Source organism: Catharus ustulatus, chromosome 4 (genome assembly GCF_009819885.2).
Source record: "Catharus ustulatus isolate bCatUst1 chromosome 4, bCatUst1.pri.v2, whole genome shotgun sequence".
Taxonomy (NCBI): Eukaryota; Metazoa; Chordata; class Aves; order Passeriformes; family Turdidae; genus Catharus; species Catharus ustulatus.
The window spans coordinates 54,703,893-54,722,777 of NC_046224.1; the positions used below are offsets into that span (position 1 = coordinate 54,703,893).

General features: G+C 39.5%; 1 protein-coding gene across 2 annotated transcripts in view; it reads right to left on the reverse strand.

Annotated features, from left to right (window-relative positions):
- Positions 1–424: 424 nt before the first annotated feature.
- The window catches only part of ANO6 (anoctamin 6), a 79,086-nt gene continuing 60,625 nt past the window's right edge, over positions 425–18,885 (reverse strand). For both annotated transcript variants that reach the window (XM_033056872.2, XM_033056871.2), the window contains exons 11-20: positions 17,461–17,606; positions 15,939–16,016; positions 14,234–14,459; positions 13,195–13,364; positions 12,549–12,646; positions 11,813–11,943; positions 10,366–10,571; positions 6,077–6,276; positions 5,526–5,631; positions 425–4,593 (exon numbers count right to left, since the gene is read on the reverse strand). In XM_033056872.2, the coding sequence (XP_032912763.1) occupies positions 4,387–4,593; positions 5,526–5,631; positions 6,077–6,276; positions 10,366–10,571; positions 11,813–11,943; positions 12,549–12,646; positions 13,195–13,364; positions 14,234–14,459; positions 15,939–16,016; positions 17,461–17,606 (1,568 nt within the window). In that variant the 3' untranslated portion in view covers positions 425–4,386. The remainder of the gene's footprint in view (positions 4,594–5,525; positions 5,632–6,076; positions 6,277–10,365; positions 10,572–11,812; positions 11,944–12,548; positions 12,647–13,194; positions 13,365–14,233; positions 14,460–15,938; positions 16,017–17,460; positions 17,607–18,885) is intronic.

Below are 18,885 nucleotides of genomic sequence, written 5' to 3' on the forward strand. Positions count from 1 at the left end.
CCAGAGCAGAAGCAGAGGAGAACTGATGGTTGGATGGCAGGGAGAGACAGAGTGGACTGCCTGGAGGTGGGAGCATCCCAGACTCGATCCAGATGAAGAAATAAATGATGACTCTGAAACATAACAGAGGGTTTATCATGACAGGAGTGAAAGGTTATAAAGACCTAAACTGTTTATTTGTATGAGAACATAATGGTCCTTGTCATCAACATGATGTTGAAAGGAATGACTTCCATCTAGAGGATGCAGAAAAACACAGGAGATAAATTTCAGCACTAGTAACAGTTTAATGGAATAAGATTGAAAAAGAGGATGAATATGAAAATTAGACAGTGATGACATTGTAATAATTTAAGTGAAGCATTTGGCAGCAGCAGTATCAGTTCAAGGAAAAACAAACAACACTAATCCACAGCAGAGGTACTGATATTTTAAAATAGACTTTATTTACTGACAATAAATATAAAGAAATCTTAATATTCAGAAACCAATTGCAAACATTCGTAGAAAAAATACAAAAAATACACTCTTACATTCTGAATTTTGTTGACATACACAGAGTCTAGAACAGTGGTGCTAGTCTGTAATTTATGGTGCTTGTTAAGGCAATGAAACGTTCACCGGTCCAAATTCACCCTGACTTCAACAAATCTGTACAAAGTAAGAGTTTGGCCTACATATCAAGTGCAGAAAAAAGGTAAAATGGATTCAGAGTTTAAAACAAATGCTGATTTTCCCTTCATGCAGATCTTTAATTATAGTGACCAAGCCTTAAAAAAAAAAAAAAGTACAAATACTCATATCTTGGCAACTGGCCCCCCGCATTTTGTTCTTATGCTTCCGCAGAGCTTCCTGCATGCAAGCAGAGCACATTTCAGCAGCTGGAGGTAGAGGCTTCAGAAACTGCACAGCTTAAATCAAACTATTAAAATGCAATTATTAGGCACTGTGTTGGTTTCCATCTTCTTTCTCTGATTCAGAACTCTGCTGTGAATAACACTGAGCACATGGCAAACCTAATTGAATTCCTGGTGCAATGTCTTCTGAAATGAAATGTTGCAGCTACATTAGCAAGGGGCATGGCATTTCAGAACCAAATCACTGGAGCAAAAAGTTAATGTTGGCTAGGTGATGCCCATGCAGAGCTCACCACTCTCTTCAGCCCAGCTCTGGTTTCAGCTCTGCAGACTAAGTGCCTGAAGTGCTTATCTAAAAGCCTCCTTCTGGGTCAGTTTGAACCAAAAGGAACCCAGTCCATGTGTGCCCAGCCTAGTCTGTGGTGTCTCCCAGAAAACGGAGACAAGCGGAAGACAGACATTTGTCGTCTGAACAAAAAAGGTTACATAGAAACACACTCAGGGCTGATTGGGATTTTATTATGGGAGGAGTCCAAGCCATAGGCACATAGGCTTTGCTGATGTAGCAGGTTTCTTAATTGTTATTTTAAAGGCAGGAATATAAACTCTTTAGGACACTGAGGGCTAACTCCCCCTTCACGTAATTATGCCAACTGATGTAGGAAGAAACAACTTGGAGAGTCCCCAGGTATCAAACAGGGAGGAAAAGTCTAGGTACTCCTGAAAATCAGCCTTAAGCTCCGCCACTGCTCACAGTATGACAATTAGTTTGTTTCCTAGTCTATTTAACTCTCAAAGAGCTTCCTTAAGACCAAATAATTACCTGAAATGGTCGATTTTGTGCTGCATTTCCCCCCCTTTATCACAGGATGCCTCCTTACCTGCCCCAGCTCTCTAACACCACACCTGGAAAAGTATTTAAGGCACACTGTGCTGTGCTCACTGATGAGGGAATAAAAATTGCATCTCTCATCTGAACACAACTGCAAATGAGAAAGGGCCAGTTGAAAGCTAAAATCAAAAGCTCCAAGTATGAAAGGAGCTGGCTGTCCTTTCTAACCCAACTCATTTTGCACAGGGAAATCCTGAGTACTTCACTAAAATTGTTCCTTGAAACAGTTTTGTGTTAACTGAAAGTCTGGTATATCATTCAGTGACAGGACCAGAGGCAGTGGGCATGAACAGAAACACTTTTCACTTTCAGGATAACTGAGCAGTGGCACAGGTGGCTCAGAGAGGTTGCAGAGTCTCCATCCCTGGAAATATTCAAAAGAAGAGAAGACCAGCCTTGCTGAACAGAGAGCTTCGGCTGGAACTCAGGTAAAAAAGGAGAGCTGATGACTTTTGGAAGAAGTAGCAGACAGCTCAGGAAGACTAATGCCATGAGGCTATGCAGGGAGAAAATTAGAAGGGCCAAAGCCCAACTAGAACTTAATCTGGCTACAAAAGATAATAATAATGTTTCTATAAACATATTAGAGACAAAAGGAGGGCTAAGGAGACTCTCGATCCTTTACTGGATATGGTGGAAAACACAGTAACAAAAATGAGGAAAACACTGAGGTAATCAGTGTCTTCTTTGACTCAGTCTTAAGTAGTAAGACCAGTTGTTCTCTGAGTACCCAGCCCCCTGAGGTGGGAGACAGGGGCAGGGAGCAGAATGAGGCCCTCATAATCCAAGGGGAAATGGTCAGTGTCCTGCTACACCACTTAGGCAGACACAGCCCCTGGGGGAGAACAGGTGCCGATCTGCTCACAGCTTGGGCAGACCTACTGTTCACTAGATAAAAACTGGCTGGATGGCCAGGCTCAGAGAGTGGCATTTTAAAGACATGTAGATGTGGCACTCGGGGACATGGTTTAGTTGTGGACTTGGCAGTGTCAGGTTAATGGTGTGACTTGATGATCTTAAAGGTCTTTTCCAGTCTGAATGATCTTATGATTCTGTAGGGTTTGCTTCAAAAGACAGGCTTGAGTTACATGGCACTCAGCATTTGAGATTTTTCTGCAAAATTCATATGTTTAATTCCTTCTTATTATTGACTGGATAAAATACATCTTATAAATGTTAGTTTCTGTAAATGGACTGCATACGTAAAAAAGCTATATTAATAATCTGCCTAAAAATTCTGCATCTCTATTGCATTTAAGAAGAGTAAAAAAATTACAAACATAAAATAATCACCACGTTTATAGAGTACGGGTATATTTTGCTTTTTAAAAAAGGTTTTGGCATTCATGATTTATATAAATTGGTCCATTAAAACTTTTAAAAGAGAAAGCAAGTGAATAATCTGCAATATCATTGCTTCAGGCACAAAATAGCCCTCCACATACATGCCTAATCTGTAATTCCCTAATTCCCAGTTTGCAGGTGGAGCCAAAAGAAGCAAGCAGACCTACAGCCTGATTTGAAGAGGACTGGTGGCTGTAGCTCACACCTCCTCACCTCTGACATCCTTCCATATTATTTAAAGCTTCATAGCATGGTTAAGGCCTATTAAATGGTTTATTCCAATCTCTGGTCTCAATAGATTCACAATCTTGTCAGAATTCACTTTATCACACAATGTTGTATCAAAATGTTCAGCTGCACATTTGTCCTATGTCAAAACCTCAGGGAACAGCACATTCTGGTGTGAGAGAAATGCAAAAGACAGCCTTCCACTAATATTGATTTGGTATGAAAAAGACTTTTAACACTTATTGCTTTTACAGGTAAGAGACCTTCAAGGTATGAGCATTTAGCTCAGAATGGGTGAGTGAACTAAGGAAAGTACATTGACTGGGGAAAGATAAAATGCCTGAGTTTTCTACTCCCTTGGAGTGCTGTAAGGTCAGTTTGTATGCATTGATTTCAAAGGCAATTCTCCTGTTTACACAGAGATTGATGAACAGGATGGGCTTACAGTCCTGCTGCTTTTTGTGATCCAAGTCCATGATTAATTGAAATGGCTTGTTATCCATTTAAGTCTCAGTATGCATAGATAATTCAGAGTAGCAAGCAACCAAGCTTAGTATGTCAGTTCAATGACTTAACAGTGGGATTTTAAGTTGTGTTTTCTTTCTTTTTCCTTCATGTTTGGCATTTCCTCTTCATTTTATAGCTGAGGTTTGCATTAGCAAGCAATCAAAATTCCTTCATTCCATGCGATGATATTCTTATAGCAAATTATTCTTGCTCTTCAGGTTTTATTCAAGTCGGACTAGTTATCTAATAGCTGCTGCCTAAAAAAGTAGAAAGCAGCCTAGGTGTTTGGGAATTAATCTGCATCTTCTTAAGAGGATAAATAATTTTCACCTTCATCTTTTTATTTTTTTTTAATATGTCCTAAAAAGCTGTTTAAAAAAAAAAAAGATAACTCTTATCTGTGTTGCAGTGGTTGCATTTGTCCAAGGTAAGCTGGTAAATGAGAATGTAAGAGTTGCAAGAAACAATGTTTAGTAAATCCAAAGTGCTTGATAGCTATTGGTAATATCCGTATAGGTATTAGTTCTCCAAGTGCTGTTATACCACATGAAAAAGTACTTATTCATCTTTAGGTCGGAAAGTGCTGTCTGCTCCTCTGATGATTTTGTTGGCTATTTTGCCCATGTTTTTTGTCACACCTTTGAGATGATTCTCGTGTAATAGTTTCTGTGTGAGGTACTTCTCTCGTTTGACCTTGCTCTTGGTCTTTTGTGATACATCCGGAATTATATATGAAATAATAAACTTCACAAAGTATATGACATGCTGGGAAAGGTGAAAATGAAAAAATGTCAGTCAGGCTGAACAGGACATTATTACAATTATAAATGAAATGTCATTTTCTCTCTTAAGACTCTGAGCTGATTCAGTACCAGTATCTAACATGGTAGAAAAAGATTTTTAAAAGATATGACTAATAGGATGGAATAATTATCTGATAAACAAGAATTTCTGATTTTCCAGCCCTGATTTGAGCGAGGACTTCTCTGTCTGCTTTGGGGAAACCCACTGGTACACAGTGCTTCCCTCCCACATGGAAACACTGTTTATAGTTTCCTGTAAGATTTTTCAGGTTTCTTCAAATTACTCTGGGGCAATTACTTTTCTCTGATACAGAAAATCTGCTCTAACCAGTTCCTGATTACTTCAGTAGTCCCAGGATCAGGCCCTACATATATTTTATAATTAAATAATACCCAGTCTCTCTCTCTCTTCATCTTGGACTGATTCCCATCTTTCATAAGCCCAGGCTGTAGCTGCAGAGGAAGGAACAATTGCTTTTTGATGATCATCTAGAGACTCACTTCTTACAGTGACTGTCTTTACAGAGTTCACTCTGCCATGTATTGTACCTGTATTATGTACATGTATTATGTACAGGTATCATGTATATGCACTCAGGATGCTGTGCGCAAACTTCCTCCTAATTGCACATATTCTATTTCTGCTATTAAAAATTATTCTGCAGTTCTTGAGAAAAGAGGCTGCAGATATGTGGGGCAATCTTCAGCTGATGTCACGATTTGAGGGAAAGCTTTTCCTAATGTTGCTACTCTTAATTTACATCTCCCAAGTTCTTGCTTAGGCTAGCACACATCACCAGCTCTGATAGCTGTGCCTGGACCAAATGTCTCCGAAGGATTTTCTGCAGGGAGGGAAGAGACTAAACAACAATGCTCAAATCCCCATACACTGACCTCCATGACGATGATGAAAGCCAGCTTGGCTGCAATGACATGCCAGTAGTAAATGTTGTGCTCATATTGGTGCTGGTGACCAGGAGGGTAGCGGAGATCCCGGTATCTGAAAGCAATTCAGGAAAGTCAGGAGCTGCTCCCTGGCATCTCTGCAGTACGGCACTGTGGCCAGAGGATGGAGCACGACATGGCCCTGCTTAATGTGTCCCAGAACAGTTAGCTCGGGGAGCTGCTGTGATGGGTAAAATCATATCTGCAAGATAAGCCATATTTGGCTGAAATGTCGTATTTTTGCCATTTTAGCTGATAAAAATTTTAAGGTGCTTTTTTTGAAAACTACCAGCTAGGAGAAAGCCAAATTAAAATCAGAATTTTATGAGTAGCTCTAACTTATGGGTGAATATTTCCACTCCATTCTGCCATTCAAAATACGCTGGGTTTTCCTGTGTTTTAATATTTCTTATGGGACATTGTTAACTGAACTAGATGGCTTAGATATAAAACCCATTACTTTTGTAATTGCAAATGACAAATGCTTATTTGACACTTGCCTGCATGTTGTTTGGTTCCCAAACCGAGAGGAAAAAGGCTTGCTTGCATTCTTGAAGTCTGATATATTGAAGACAGAAAGTGTGCTGTTTATATAGCCCTTCATAGTGGGACTGCTGTGACTCCCGTAAGGAGGGACCGAAAAGGACCAGTAATAAACCAGACGAGGAATCATGTCAGATGTAAAAGCAATGATCATAGCCTGCATTTCAGGAAGAGAAGACAAAAAGGCAGAGCAGTGTTAAAGAAATAAGCTTTAATATGCATTCCTTTGCCATATACTTGTCATCTCAAAAGTTAGCATATGAGCAAAAAATAGAAAATATGTTCTTTTCTTGTCAGTGGTTGTTCATTCTGTAAATGAGCATGTAGTCTCTCATGGGCACAAAACAATCCCTTTCTGGCATGTAGACTGTACAGTTTCTAAATTATGCCAGCTCTGCTGAATGCCTTAAAACAATTATAGTATAAAATACTTTTTTTCATGTGCATGCAGAGGAGATCAGCAAATGTGCTTTTATGAGTACTTATGCGATGCTTAAGGAAATTCTGGCTGATGAAACTAATGGAAACAACAGAAGAGTTCTTCAGTAATAGAAAATTAAATGTCATCAGGTTCTCCGATGTCTGAGTAAAGGAATTAAATAAATTAGATATATAACTGATCCATCTCTGGTCCTAGAAACATCCCACCCTTTCTGAGGTGCTAGCCAGCTCAAGTTCATCTTGGTGCTTGCTGCCTCCTACTATAGCGTAGTACATGTGGAAACTGCTCTTGATGCCAAGATAATTTTTTTAGTAGCAGCTGCATAGTGCTGTTTTATATGACGTGACCATTTGTTTTTATCTTACTCCCAAGAGAGTCCCTGTCCTACTCAGTCTGCTAGTCACAAACTGAGTAGGAAATATGATCTGTGGGTTTGTTGTGGGAAGTCTTTTCTAAACTCATGAACTTCCCAAAACATCCTATTCTGGAGGACAGGTTAACTATGTTTAATCCAATTTCCTCCCCTGCTACTGCAAGTTCAAAAGGTTTCCCTGTGAGGAAGACTTTCCACTGGCAAGATCTGCAGCTGAGTATTTAGCAAGTGGCTGCCCAGCCAACTTACAACAACAGGCGTCTCTGGTGCCCAGCACCTGGGAAGGAGTGACCAGCTGCACTCCAGGACTGACAGAGGTGTTTTGTCCCATACTAGGATAAAAATACTCTCTTAACAACATAGACGGAAAGAACCAGGGCAGAAACATGCAGGAGAAAGGTGTGAAGTAGGGATATGATGAGATCAGGGGGAAGGAGGCAGAGATGTATAAAAGAGGCAGAAAAAACTACAGGAAAATCGTGGGACAGAGTTAGGGGCAAAGTCGAGCAGTAATGGATAACAGAGGAACATAAAAACTGGTTAATATCTGTATTTTATTCCCCATCATGCCAGTCTGCAATTCATGAGGTCTGGATTTCCTTATTTTGATGACATGGGACAAAAAATTTCCATTTTTGTGCATCATTCCCAGCCAGTCGGTCCTAGCCTGAGGAGGTATTTGTAGAAAAAGGGAAAGAGAGAGAGGAGAAAGGGTGAAAAAAAGAGAGGATACCTCTTCTACAGTTCCTTGAGCAATGCTTTGGTGGCAGTGCTAGCTAAAACAACCTCATGGCTCTGCCTCTAGCAGTTGACTCGTGCTCTGTGCTGGCATGGCCATTCCTGGCTCCATGCAGCAGATCAGATGACAATGCTGATCTGACTGGGAATCACCACTGGAGCCTTTCCCTGGTCTGATTCATCATGTGTTCATACAGTGCTGGTGCCAGACACACCAAGACATGCAAGAGACAGCACTGGGCAGGGGAAGACAGCAAAGGGAAAGAGCAGGGAGTTGAAAAGGGGGCAAGACCCACCCTACTTCAAGTGGCATCTCTGCCAAATAATGAATGATATCCTAGTGTCTTAACTTTTGAGTTGGCCTACTCTGAAGAAGAAGAACCTGAGAAGCTAAACTGTAGTTAAGATAAAAGTTGCAGAAACAATCCTTTTGAGACCGTGATCCAAGATCTGTGTTTAGTTCTCCTAAATATTGCTGCAAGTGAATTCAGCTGAGAGAAAGTTTGGCTGATGAGAAATAAAAGGGAGGCACCCTAGATCTAACTCTTTGAAAACTTTCAAGGATAAGGTGTTTTTCTTGTACTGCACTTTGGCTTAAATCAAATGTAGCTGGCATGGACTTTTAAATACTGTTTTTAAGCATTACATGCCAGTGTGAAATGAAGTGAAAATTATGTGTTGTTTATATTTACATGCTGAGTAGGTGTTCTTGACTGACAAGAAGTATATATTACTGTGTCTTGCAGTTGCAGGGAGACGACCTCACAGCTAAATTACTCTGTTTTTAACTCTGAAGTAGAGTTAAAAGTAGAGTACAAGCTCAGTATTTGTAGTCTGAATTACAAGCATAGAAAATTTCTGTTAAATAAACTTTCTTTCTGTTCATTAACTCATCTAGTCAGACCATAAATGAATTAATATCAACTTAACAGCAAGACAAAAAAATTGTTTCTCCCTTTGGACCAAATGAGTTTGATGCTGCTTCTTTGTATCAGAAAGATGCTGGAATATGGTATTTACAGAGCTTAATACTTGATCTTACAGAATCATTTTTGCAAGGTCCCAGGTCTCTCATCATCCTAAATCTGAACCCTGTCTCACTCTCCTCCCTCTCTCAGAATGATCTCCAGATGTGCTCCGGAGAACTTCAAGGACAGAAATACGAGAGCTAATCCTACGGCATCCTCTCAAAGGAAAGACTTTTTTTCCTCTTGAATTATGGGCTGCATTTCAGAGTATTGCACTGGAGAGCTACAAACAAACAGCACATTCTTCGCTTCCCAAGCTTTACTGAACACAGTTTTCCATTTATACCATAACTAATTAAAATCAGTCTTCAAATCAACAACAGATGCAATAGCAAGTCCAGCACCTCACGGCAACTCTCAAAACTGGTAGCTTTGTGCAAAAGTTGCTTACAAGTACTAGCAGCTGCTATGAAGGTAACATGCAGGAAGGAGAAGATGCATGAAGGAGAAGATGATATACTACCGAGGTATAATCAGCTGTAACAAATCATGTAGAAGAGAAAAAACACTTTCTGTGTACTAAGGTAAAAATCAAGGCAGGGTTGGTAAAGGAAAGACTGATGACTTGGATCAGTTCCTGGATGTCAAACAAGAAAAGAAACACACTTAAAGGAGGAAAACAACTTCTAGCATTTGCTGAAGCATATGGCTTTATGGCCCACACTTCATTAGCAATAAATACCAATCTCTTTGAGGTCATGTGCAGCAGGGCTGTTTGAACGTGACAGTCTCTGGAGCTGAGCCCCTGGCATGCCAACAGCCCCACGGAGGTGAGTGGCTGATGCCCTGTTTGCAATGACATCAAGTGCAGAAGGAAGGGGACAAACACATCTCTAACAGAAGGCTACACATGGCCAAGTAAACATAAGGTCACCAGAGCCACTTTAACTCTGCCCTGAATACCACGAGAACTGTGATAAAATACAGTATTTTAAAGTAATCTAAAAATACATGTTCAGCTTCTAGTTTCATACTGGTATTACAAGATCCAGCTAGATTGACTAGGAAATACAGATATCTTATCCAATAGCATAACATATTTGGATCTCTCTGATAACAAAAGAAAACCTTCTTGAAGTGACCTTGTTGAGAAAGGCTATTCCCCATGGATAATCTGTGGCATTATTGTCCCTGCAGAAGAAACCAGTGGTCATTGCTCCTTTTAAAAAAGGCCAGTAGCAAGAATTTTCTGTAAGTTAATACATAATAGCTACTGTTTAAGGATAAGCAATCAAATAGTCCACAATGATAAATAACAATGGCTTATTTTTCTTCCCACAATGCAGCCTACAAATAAAATATTGGTGAATTGATACAAAATGTGAAAGGTCTAAATTTCATTGTTAGAAGTATTATTAATCAGAATTGTTGCTTTATTTTCAGGAAAGTCTCTTAAAATTCAGTTTCTTTGTTGTGTACTTACAAAAATTAGGTACAACTGAAGAACAGATCAGCATCTAAATTCTTGGAAAATTAATTCTGATCTGCAATTTTGAGCACACATTGTATTTTTAAGTACACAAGAAAGAAGCTGAATTTCTGTTTTGAGAAGGTGTGCCTCGAGGATCATTTCAGTTGCATTGCCACACAAAGCATTCCCACATTTGTATGCAGCACCTGCAGTGAAGGCATTTTATCTTTTGCCACTGTTGGCACCGTACTTACATTGGTGACCACGGCCAAAATGGCAATGCCCTGCAGGATGGGCTGCCAGGCACCAATGTCTTGTGCCTTCTGTGGAACCACACGCCTGAATTGGGTTGTCAGCTTCCACGCATCCAACCGGATCTCCAACATGTTGTTAATAAGAGCCAGAAGAGGAGCCAGGGGGAACGACGCCACAAACAGGGTCACAAAGCCAAACTGTATCACTGTGAAAGGGAGAGGTTGCACTCATTGATGAACCTTCACTTACTGGAGATAAGCAAGTGTAGGTATGCATAGTTTATATACTCCAAATTCACATGGGAGAAACAAGAAAGAGTAGCTGGGTTCCTAGTGAATCTTCTGGATGAGAAAATAGTAGCACAACAGTACTGGAAAAACCTGCTAGGTGAAGGGGACAGGAAAACATTACAAAAATTACACAGCATGAGGAACTATTCTGGGTATTCAAATATCCATTTTTTTCTGACATCTTTATCATGAAGACCTGGAAATCTCATGATTATCTGTGTCCATAATGAAGATCCAAACCAACAATCATCTTATTGGGGTAATGCCTTAAGTACACCAGCAATGTTGTCACAGAATGGATGGTGGCATCAAACCAGCCACGGCCCACCAGCTCTCAAGTTACCAGCCATGAGTACTGGTGACTGCAGATCTCCAGCAGAGCAGTGTGACACAGAGCTCTGCTATGACACCTAAGGGACGGAAATGATGCCTTGGGTTTTAGCTTTTATATTTTTCAGATTCTCTGCTGCTTGGTGTGTAACTCTGAAACTTCATATTATGCATCAGTAAGTTCTCTTCACAGGGTAGTTAGACAAAACAATCCCTTCCCAGCTAGAGAATCAAGGACAGCAGGTACCCAAAAAGCATAAACAATGGCAAGGGAAAGGGGGCAAGCCAGGGGGCTGAGACTTCACAGCCTGGGGCTGTGGTTGGACAATTGACCCCAATATGTAGATGAATCAAAGCTTATAAAAGTGTAAAACTCGTGACTGGGATGCATCTTGGATTTGATTTGGGTATAGCCCTGGCCAGGCTCTTGAACTGCCCAAGCTGGATCCTTTCAATAAATATCTATTTTATTCCTTTTACTCTGTCTAGTCTCTGTTCCAGGTCAGCCTTTCCAGACATTGCCTATGCAACACCAGAACATGACAGGGGTCTGCCTTCGGAATGCATTTCTCACAGGATTAGGCAAGGAAGCAGTAGCACTCCTCCTTGAACAATCACATGCTGTCTCTTAGTTATAAAATGGATTAAGGCTTAGCTGCTTAATAAAAGCTTGTAAAACCATCTCCAATGGCTCAGTCAAAACTTGTCTCAGAAAACATGATTGTCTCCTCTGTCCACCATATTAAGCATTGCTTGTATGAAGATTTTCTTTAGAACTTGTCTGTATCTGACAACAGTAGTGAATCCAGACTAAACTGTTCCTTACCCATTTCAAGATACTCGTAAAATAGCCCAAGTTTTCCAATGGGTTGGAGCTGGTAGTCATGTTCCCAACGTGGAACAACTTTTTCTGATCTAGAAGCCGCAGAGTATCTTCTAATTAGATTCTTGACCAAACTATAAGACAGAGAGAAAACTAACATTGGTAAAAGAACCTAAAAAGTTCAGTAAATTAAAAAAAAAGGGCATTTCTGCTGTTGCAGAAATGGATTTATTTATTTATCTCTGAATTATCCAAAACTTCCTTCCTTCCTTTTGTTGCCTTATCCTAAAAATGTTTTTTTACAAACCATAAATAAGAGTGTAAAGGGGCAATATATCAGAATCATAGTGATTTATATTTACTAAATGAGTTAAAGTAGTAACTTATACATGCCTTTTAAAAGCCCAATGTATAACAACAAATCATTCCAATCAGTACTAAGTAAGTCTTCAGTTTAATATTCTCATAGCTTCACTACCTCAGTTTTGAATATTCGACCTGAAACACATTGAGTTTGACTTGCAGAGGAAGGAAGAATTTCTGATTAGAATTAAAATCAGTTAAAACAGCAGAGACAGGACACCAGACCACCAGACCAAAAAAGACTCTGAGGAAAAGTCTTATTTTTTCAGAATACAATATTCACTTAGCAAACTCAGTGACCAAGTACCTGACAGCTTCAAGCAAAGCAGTATTTTTCAAATATGAAAGAGCAGATTACTTAATAGTTTGAACTTACGGAAGAAGCACTTCTTGGATATTGTTCCAGATAGCTTTCCCTCCTACTATGATGGCAAGCTGGGTTGTGAGCTCGAGGAGACATCCACCTGGATCACACTGAAGGTCAGGAGAGACAGGAAAATTTTTTTAAGCTGGGTAACTTTTCCGGCATGAATAAAGCATTTAAGATGATGCATTCCTGGTTTATTATAATAACATTACTGAAAGCAATTGAAGAAGACTGTCTAGGCAAACCTCTCCAGTAAGGGATGCAAAAGCCAATTCCAGGCCACATGTGGTAGGTTGACAGAATACCAGCGAAAGAGTGAAACACCAGGTGAAGTCATGCAGCTCTGTGCTATCACCAGGTGAGGGTCACCCAGCAAAATAGGAATGTTTTTACTGATATTTTCTCCTTTCTGTGTGCACAGACACAGATTGCAGGACCATGGTAAAATACACTTTTTTGGGTATGTGTAATATATTTCTAAGCCCAGCTGGTCTTGTGCTGTGTTCTTTTATGCTGGGGTTTAATGAGGAGGCAATTAGCTTAGGGGGTGATCACTTTTTAAGCCCTAATGTTAAATGTGTACAACTCTGTTTTACTTTATACACTCCTAACTGCAGCACAATACCTGGACTAATTCCACATTCTACATTCTTACCTCTTCATTGCGATACTTTCCTAGCCAATAAACTGGACTTCCAGGGTGACCTACAAATTTACCCTTAAAGAAGGCTATGTAGAAGCATGAAGAATAGTAGTTTACAAACTGGAACAAGAACATCTTTGTGGTCAGACTGTTTTCATAATCAGTCTGTGTCCTTGGAAGTTCTGCAATGAAAGAAAAGTAAATAAATTTAAACCCCCCCAACCCAACCTACAAGTAACCTACAAGGTGTTCTAGAGCCTCAGCTGGAAAGTACCTTTATACCTCATATTCCTTTATAAACTGAGAGCATTATCATTTAGATTGTACATAATCCCCACATATACTGTAACCATCATATAATTCTAAAGCTGTATGGGTTGTAAAAATAAAAGAACTTGTTCCCTGACAATAAAGAATGAGAAGAAGCAAAAATTCTAATAACTCAGGGAAAGAAAAAGCACCTAAATCCAGCAGACTCAGGAAAGATGCAAATGTAACACTTTGAACTGATGAAATAGTATTAATGAAAACACCACACTACATCATGCATCTAAAGTAAAAGAGCTACTTTAATGTTGATGGCCTGGATATAGAGAATAATATTATTTGTGATTGTTTATCTGTTTAAACACATCATGTAGCTTTGGAATGTGACCTTAGTTCATTTATTTACAAGAAAATAGCTCTTTTCTCCATAAACAAAAGCTAATATAATTGAATGTGTTATGCCTTGCTGATCTGTTTTCATAAAGCTTGGTGTTGTAGTAATTTTCTTTGCTTTGTATGTTTCACAGGCACAAAACTGCAAACAATTGATCTTTCATGCTGCCTATGTAAGGACTTTTCAGGCAAGGAGCTGAATATCATATTTCTCTGATATTGAGAAAATCTATATTGGAAAATTTCTAGGTGGTATTGTGTGATTTTGTGGGAAAATTCTGAAAGATGTGGTACAGGTGCTCATTTACTGTAATACCTACAATACGTATAAATGCTAATTTTTCTAGCTATTTTACGCCACGTTTCCATCTGAGGTACAGCAGCAGCATACCGAAGTCAGTGATCACGATTGCCACTTTTTCATAGATGGTGTTGAGAATCATAATGACAACAAAGCTGATGATTGAAGCAGTTACTGACGTGGCTGTCTGTGGAGTCAGGTACTTGCGGATCGCCTCCGTTCCGCTGATGTGCTGTGACAGCTTTGCAGAGAACACCAGGAAAACTGAGAGCCTGTAGACAATGATTCCAACAACTGAAGCAATAATCAAAAGGATCTGCCAAGGGAATGCAAGAAAGATGTTCATGTTCAACCACTGGCATTTAGGAAAAAGTGAGTTCAAAGCACTTTTTATGATAGGCAAAAGGAAAGCAATTTTGTGCCTGTCATTCCATTGCAAGAGGATGATCAAATAAGATGCAAAGCAATAAATAGCAAATCCATAAAAGAAGCCTTTTTTCATGTAGCATAGTAAAACTGCAGGAAAAAAAAAGAGATGGTCTGTTTTACGACTAATAACAAGGTTTGTACTGATATAAGCCAATATAACAAGAAGTGTAATCCAATCTTGCACCTCAAGGCACGTGATGGGAGAAAACTCTTCATATTGGACAGTTGACAGGATGGAAAATGTAGTAGAGAGTCAACACTGATTATGGAGGGGGTTGCACCTTGTCTTCCACATGATACTATTACTGACTACAGACCCCTCAAAGGAATAGAAAAATTTTAAGCCAAGTCATGTAGTCTGCAGATGCAATAATGATCCAGGTACCCCATCTTGCTCGCCATCTCCTCTTTCTGTTTGTCTTCCTGCTTTTGTTTCTTGCTAGTTCTCTAGCTATTACTCAGCTTAAGGTCCACAGGCTGTGTATCTTATTTTCACTGTCTCAGCAAACTGCCATGAACTACCTTCCCTGACCCCCACACACAGTATCTGTGCAGTAACACAAGTGACAAACCCAGAACTCAGAAATCTCTTCCCTCCAACATGAAGTCTGACCTATTTAAATCCAACTACAAATCAGTATTCTTTCCTTTGTGTTTCAAATGTGTCAATGCTGAGGCTCTCCTGGGCTGCCAGATACCACTCTATCTCCTATCTGCATCCTATCACTGAGAGAACAAGGTCTTTTCCAGCTGCTTTTTGTGCTACAGATGAGCAGGACTTGCAGCATGCTAAAACACAGAGCTTTTCAAGGCAATCTCTCTGAGCCTGCTCATTGTGTTATATATTGTGTCATGGTTGACTGGACTGCTTTCAATGTTTAGTTTTAATTAAAGTAGCAGCTCTGGAAGATTAAAGAGCACCCAGCTTTGCTCTGTTAAGTGAAACACAAAACCTGAAAGAGGTCAGGGACTATGAGACACAATATGGAGGAACACAGCTGGAACAAATCAGACAGAAACTAGCAGGGAGGAAAGCATATAAACCAAAGTCTTCCCCTTACTGCCCCTCTAAAAGCAAAGACATTTGTCTTAAAATGAGAAATGAGGGGAAAACCAATGGACCACCTTCACAAGCACAACTCACAAGCTACAGCCACAGGATATTTTGATACTGTATGCTAATGAGTACTGGGTGACCACAGCTACCTTCTCCATGTGGGTCCATACCTTGTGGGCTTGATTTATGCATGAGATGGAAATCCAACTGAACCTGCTTCATTCTCAATTTTTGTTCAGGAGGATCATTTTTTAGACACTTACTAGAAAAGTGAATTTATGACGGGAAAGAATGAGAGAAGAACTTTACCCAGAAGAAGATGGCACTTGTACAGAAAGTCATCCGTACGCACTTCCCACATGCAGTGTATGGCATGTATTCTTCTTGCTGTAAAAGATTAAGAAACAGATCAAGGATGCACACAATCTTCTTCCATATTTTTTGTGTGCTCCAATTAAACTCTTTATTACACTGAGGTCAGAGAAAAAAGAAAAAAGTTACCTTGTTTTGTTTCCTGAAAACTCAACATTTATTCATGATTTCAGAAGTCTTGTCTGATTACAGGTGTCTTTTTTGCTGCCTCTTCTAAGATAAAAACGACTTCCATAGAGATAGAGGGTCCTCAGCTCTTATTGACTTCAGCCATGACAGGGTGCATAGTCCTTTTGAATGGACCCATCCTTCTTGGCTGATCATGGTATCCAAGGTCATTATCTTTCAAACTTCAATGGCTAAATTTAGCAGGCACTAAAATTTTCGTCCTTCATGTCTGTATTTCTCAATGTATTCCATATGGACTTGGGAAGGCTTCCCCAAGGAAAACGACTACCTCAATATGGTACTGTGAAAATTCACTGAGTCTTTAAAGAATCTCTGAGGATCAAAATAAATTTTTTTTAGCATATTCTTCATTCTTTGAACTGTCTGAAAGGAACTTTCTAGCTATAACTTTTTATATTCAAAGTGGCATAGGTTTATAAGCTTTTAAACAGGAGTAGTTTTTTTATAGTACAAGATATAAAAAGATCTACATAGGATAGTTTCAACTATGGCAGGTAATTTTGAAACCTTTCAAGTGCCCTCTAATAAACATTAGTATAATGTGGATGGAATGTGAAAGCAATGCAAATGATTAAATAAAAGACAGAGTAATCTATTGACAGAGAATAATAAAAAGTGAAACTGAACTTCAGTAAGCCGCTGAAGCTAAAGATACTCAAATGTATAATAAATAGAAATCTAAACTAAGATTCTCATAAATATGAATCCCTTGTCATTGAAATGAGGTTTATTCTTGTCTCTGCAAATTTGTTGTTATTAATCATATTTTCATCCATACACACTTAGCAACAATAGCAATTCATACGTTTCAAACAGAAACATGTTGTGTTAAAAAACCCATATATAATAATACAATGTTTCCCTTTATTCACCTTTTTTTTCCTGATGCCCTGATGCATTCCTAGGCATAGATAGCAAATGCTATGTGATCTTGGCGTCTGGCAGCAACAATTAATAATTTCTTGGGTGATTTAATAAAGTAGACTTAGTCTTCTAAGCTGGGGGCAATGCCTACTTCTATTTATTTAAGAAAAAGGAACCTCAGCAGTGCAAGGTCCTCAAACTTGCAACTACTTTAAAGTGCTTTTGGTTGGATATCAGTTCCCTCTCCCTGCATCTGTACTTTATCAAGTCACTGTTTCCAGGCCAGCTTATCAATTTGAGGCACTGCTGGTTTAAAAAGCTCCAGTCCCAATTCACCATTTCCATAGTGTCTGCTCACAGCATGTCTATAGCAGTAACCATCACCAGTTACCAAAATATTTCTCACCTGTGTGATCTCATTCATCACTACGTGAGTGCAGCGAGCTTCGTATTCTGGGCGAACTTGCTCTTCTTGCTCCAAGTACTCAACTGTGTCCCATTCATACTCCAGCTCAGCCTGCCGTCGCTTCCAGAACTCCAAGAAAAAAGTAACTATCCAAATGATAGACAAAATGAGCAATACTATGTGAGTACTGGATACGGCTTGACCCCTCTGGGCTATAATACATGGCTCAGTATTCCATACAGCTTTTCACAGACATGGAATAAAACCTTTATTGGCTAATGCAATGGATCTATTGCTTTATGCAATTATGCTTTTGGATGTATGTGTACTTTAGTATGAGAAACTTTAGGTAAATGGTGGTGTAACTATATGCTGAAGAATGTATATACTTCATCTATGTATTTTCTGTCTGCCTAAGGCCAAAATATAAACACTTTGGATTTCATATTGCAGACTGCTTTGAAAAAGTTTAACATGGGATGCTTAAGACACAAAGTTGTTTGGATAGGTGAAGACAAAATGCTGTAAAGTGCAGGACTTCTAGAAAAATTAAACTCAGTATGCTAGAAACTGTCAGAGGGAAGAGCTCGTGCTCATTCACACTGCAATTTTTGTGTAGACAAGTTATAATTTGCAGACTACAAAAAAACAGTTTGTTCAGGTAAAACTGCTAAAATACAGCTGCCTTTCCTGCTCTGCTAGCACAAACCTGAAGAGATTGCAGCTCTTTTGTATGGCATGAAGTTCAGAAACTCCCTGGGCTGGACCAGTTGTTTCCCTGGACTGTGCTCCTGCAGCTGGAAGCATTGAGGGATCAGGTACACAGATGCCTAAGTGGTTAAACATGAATCTAGCCAAACTCATTCCCTTGTCCCAAGACATTACACAAGCACATCTGGCAGCACAGGCAAAGGCAAACCCAGATGGGAAGGCTGGGAGGAACTCAGGATGCTGGATGTCATTACCATGCTCCCTGGCACACCTGGATACTTCATTCTTGAAAAGGGTGCAGTCTCAGATTAAATGAGTGGTGTGGCTCTGCAGCACTGTTTCCAAGAGGAGTAGTATCCGATCACTTATTCTCATTTCTCTCATTGTCTAGGAGTAATTAACTCTAACTTTTTTTTATTATTATTAGTTTGGCCTCTCATTCTGAATGATGGAACCTCAGCAGCATGCAGTTACAAGTCCAAGTATTAATGGTTATGTCTAAAATCAGGTGTGGTTGAAAAATCCCAAACTGAAACATTTCAAACCCAAGAAACTCCATGGGCTGGGCTGCAAGATGACCTTGGCATCTGAAAACAGGTAAAACTCCAGAAAACCCTGCTCCTCTGATTATTCAGGAGCCTCTTTCACACAGACTTCTCCACTTCTTCATGCTTAGAAGCAGCAAGGACCAGAGGGTCTCATCTGCTTTCTCCT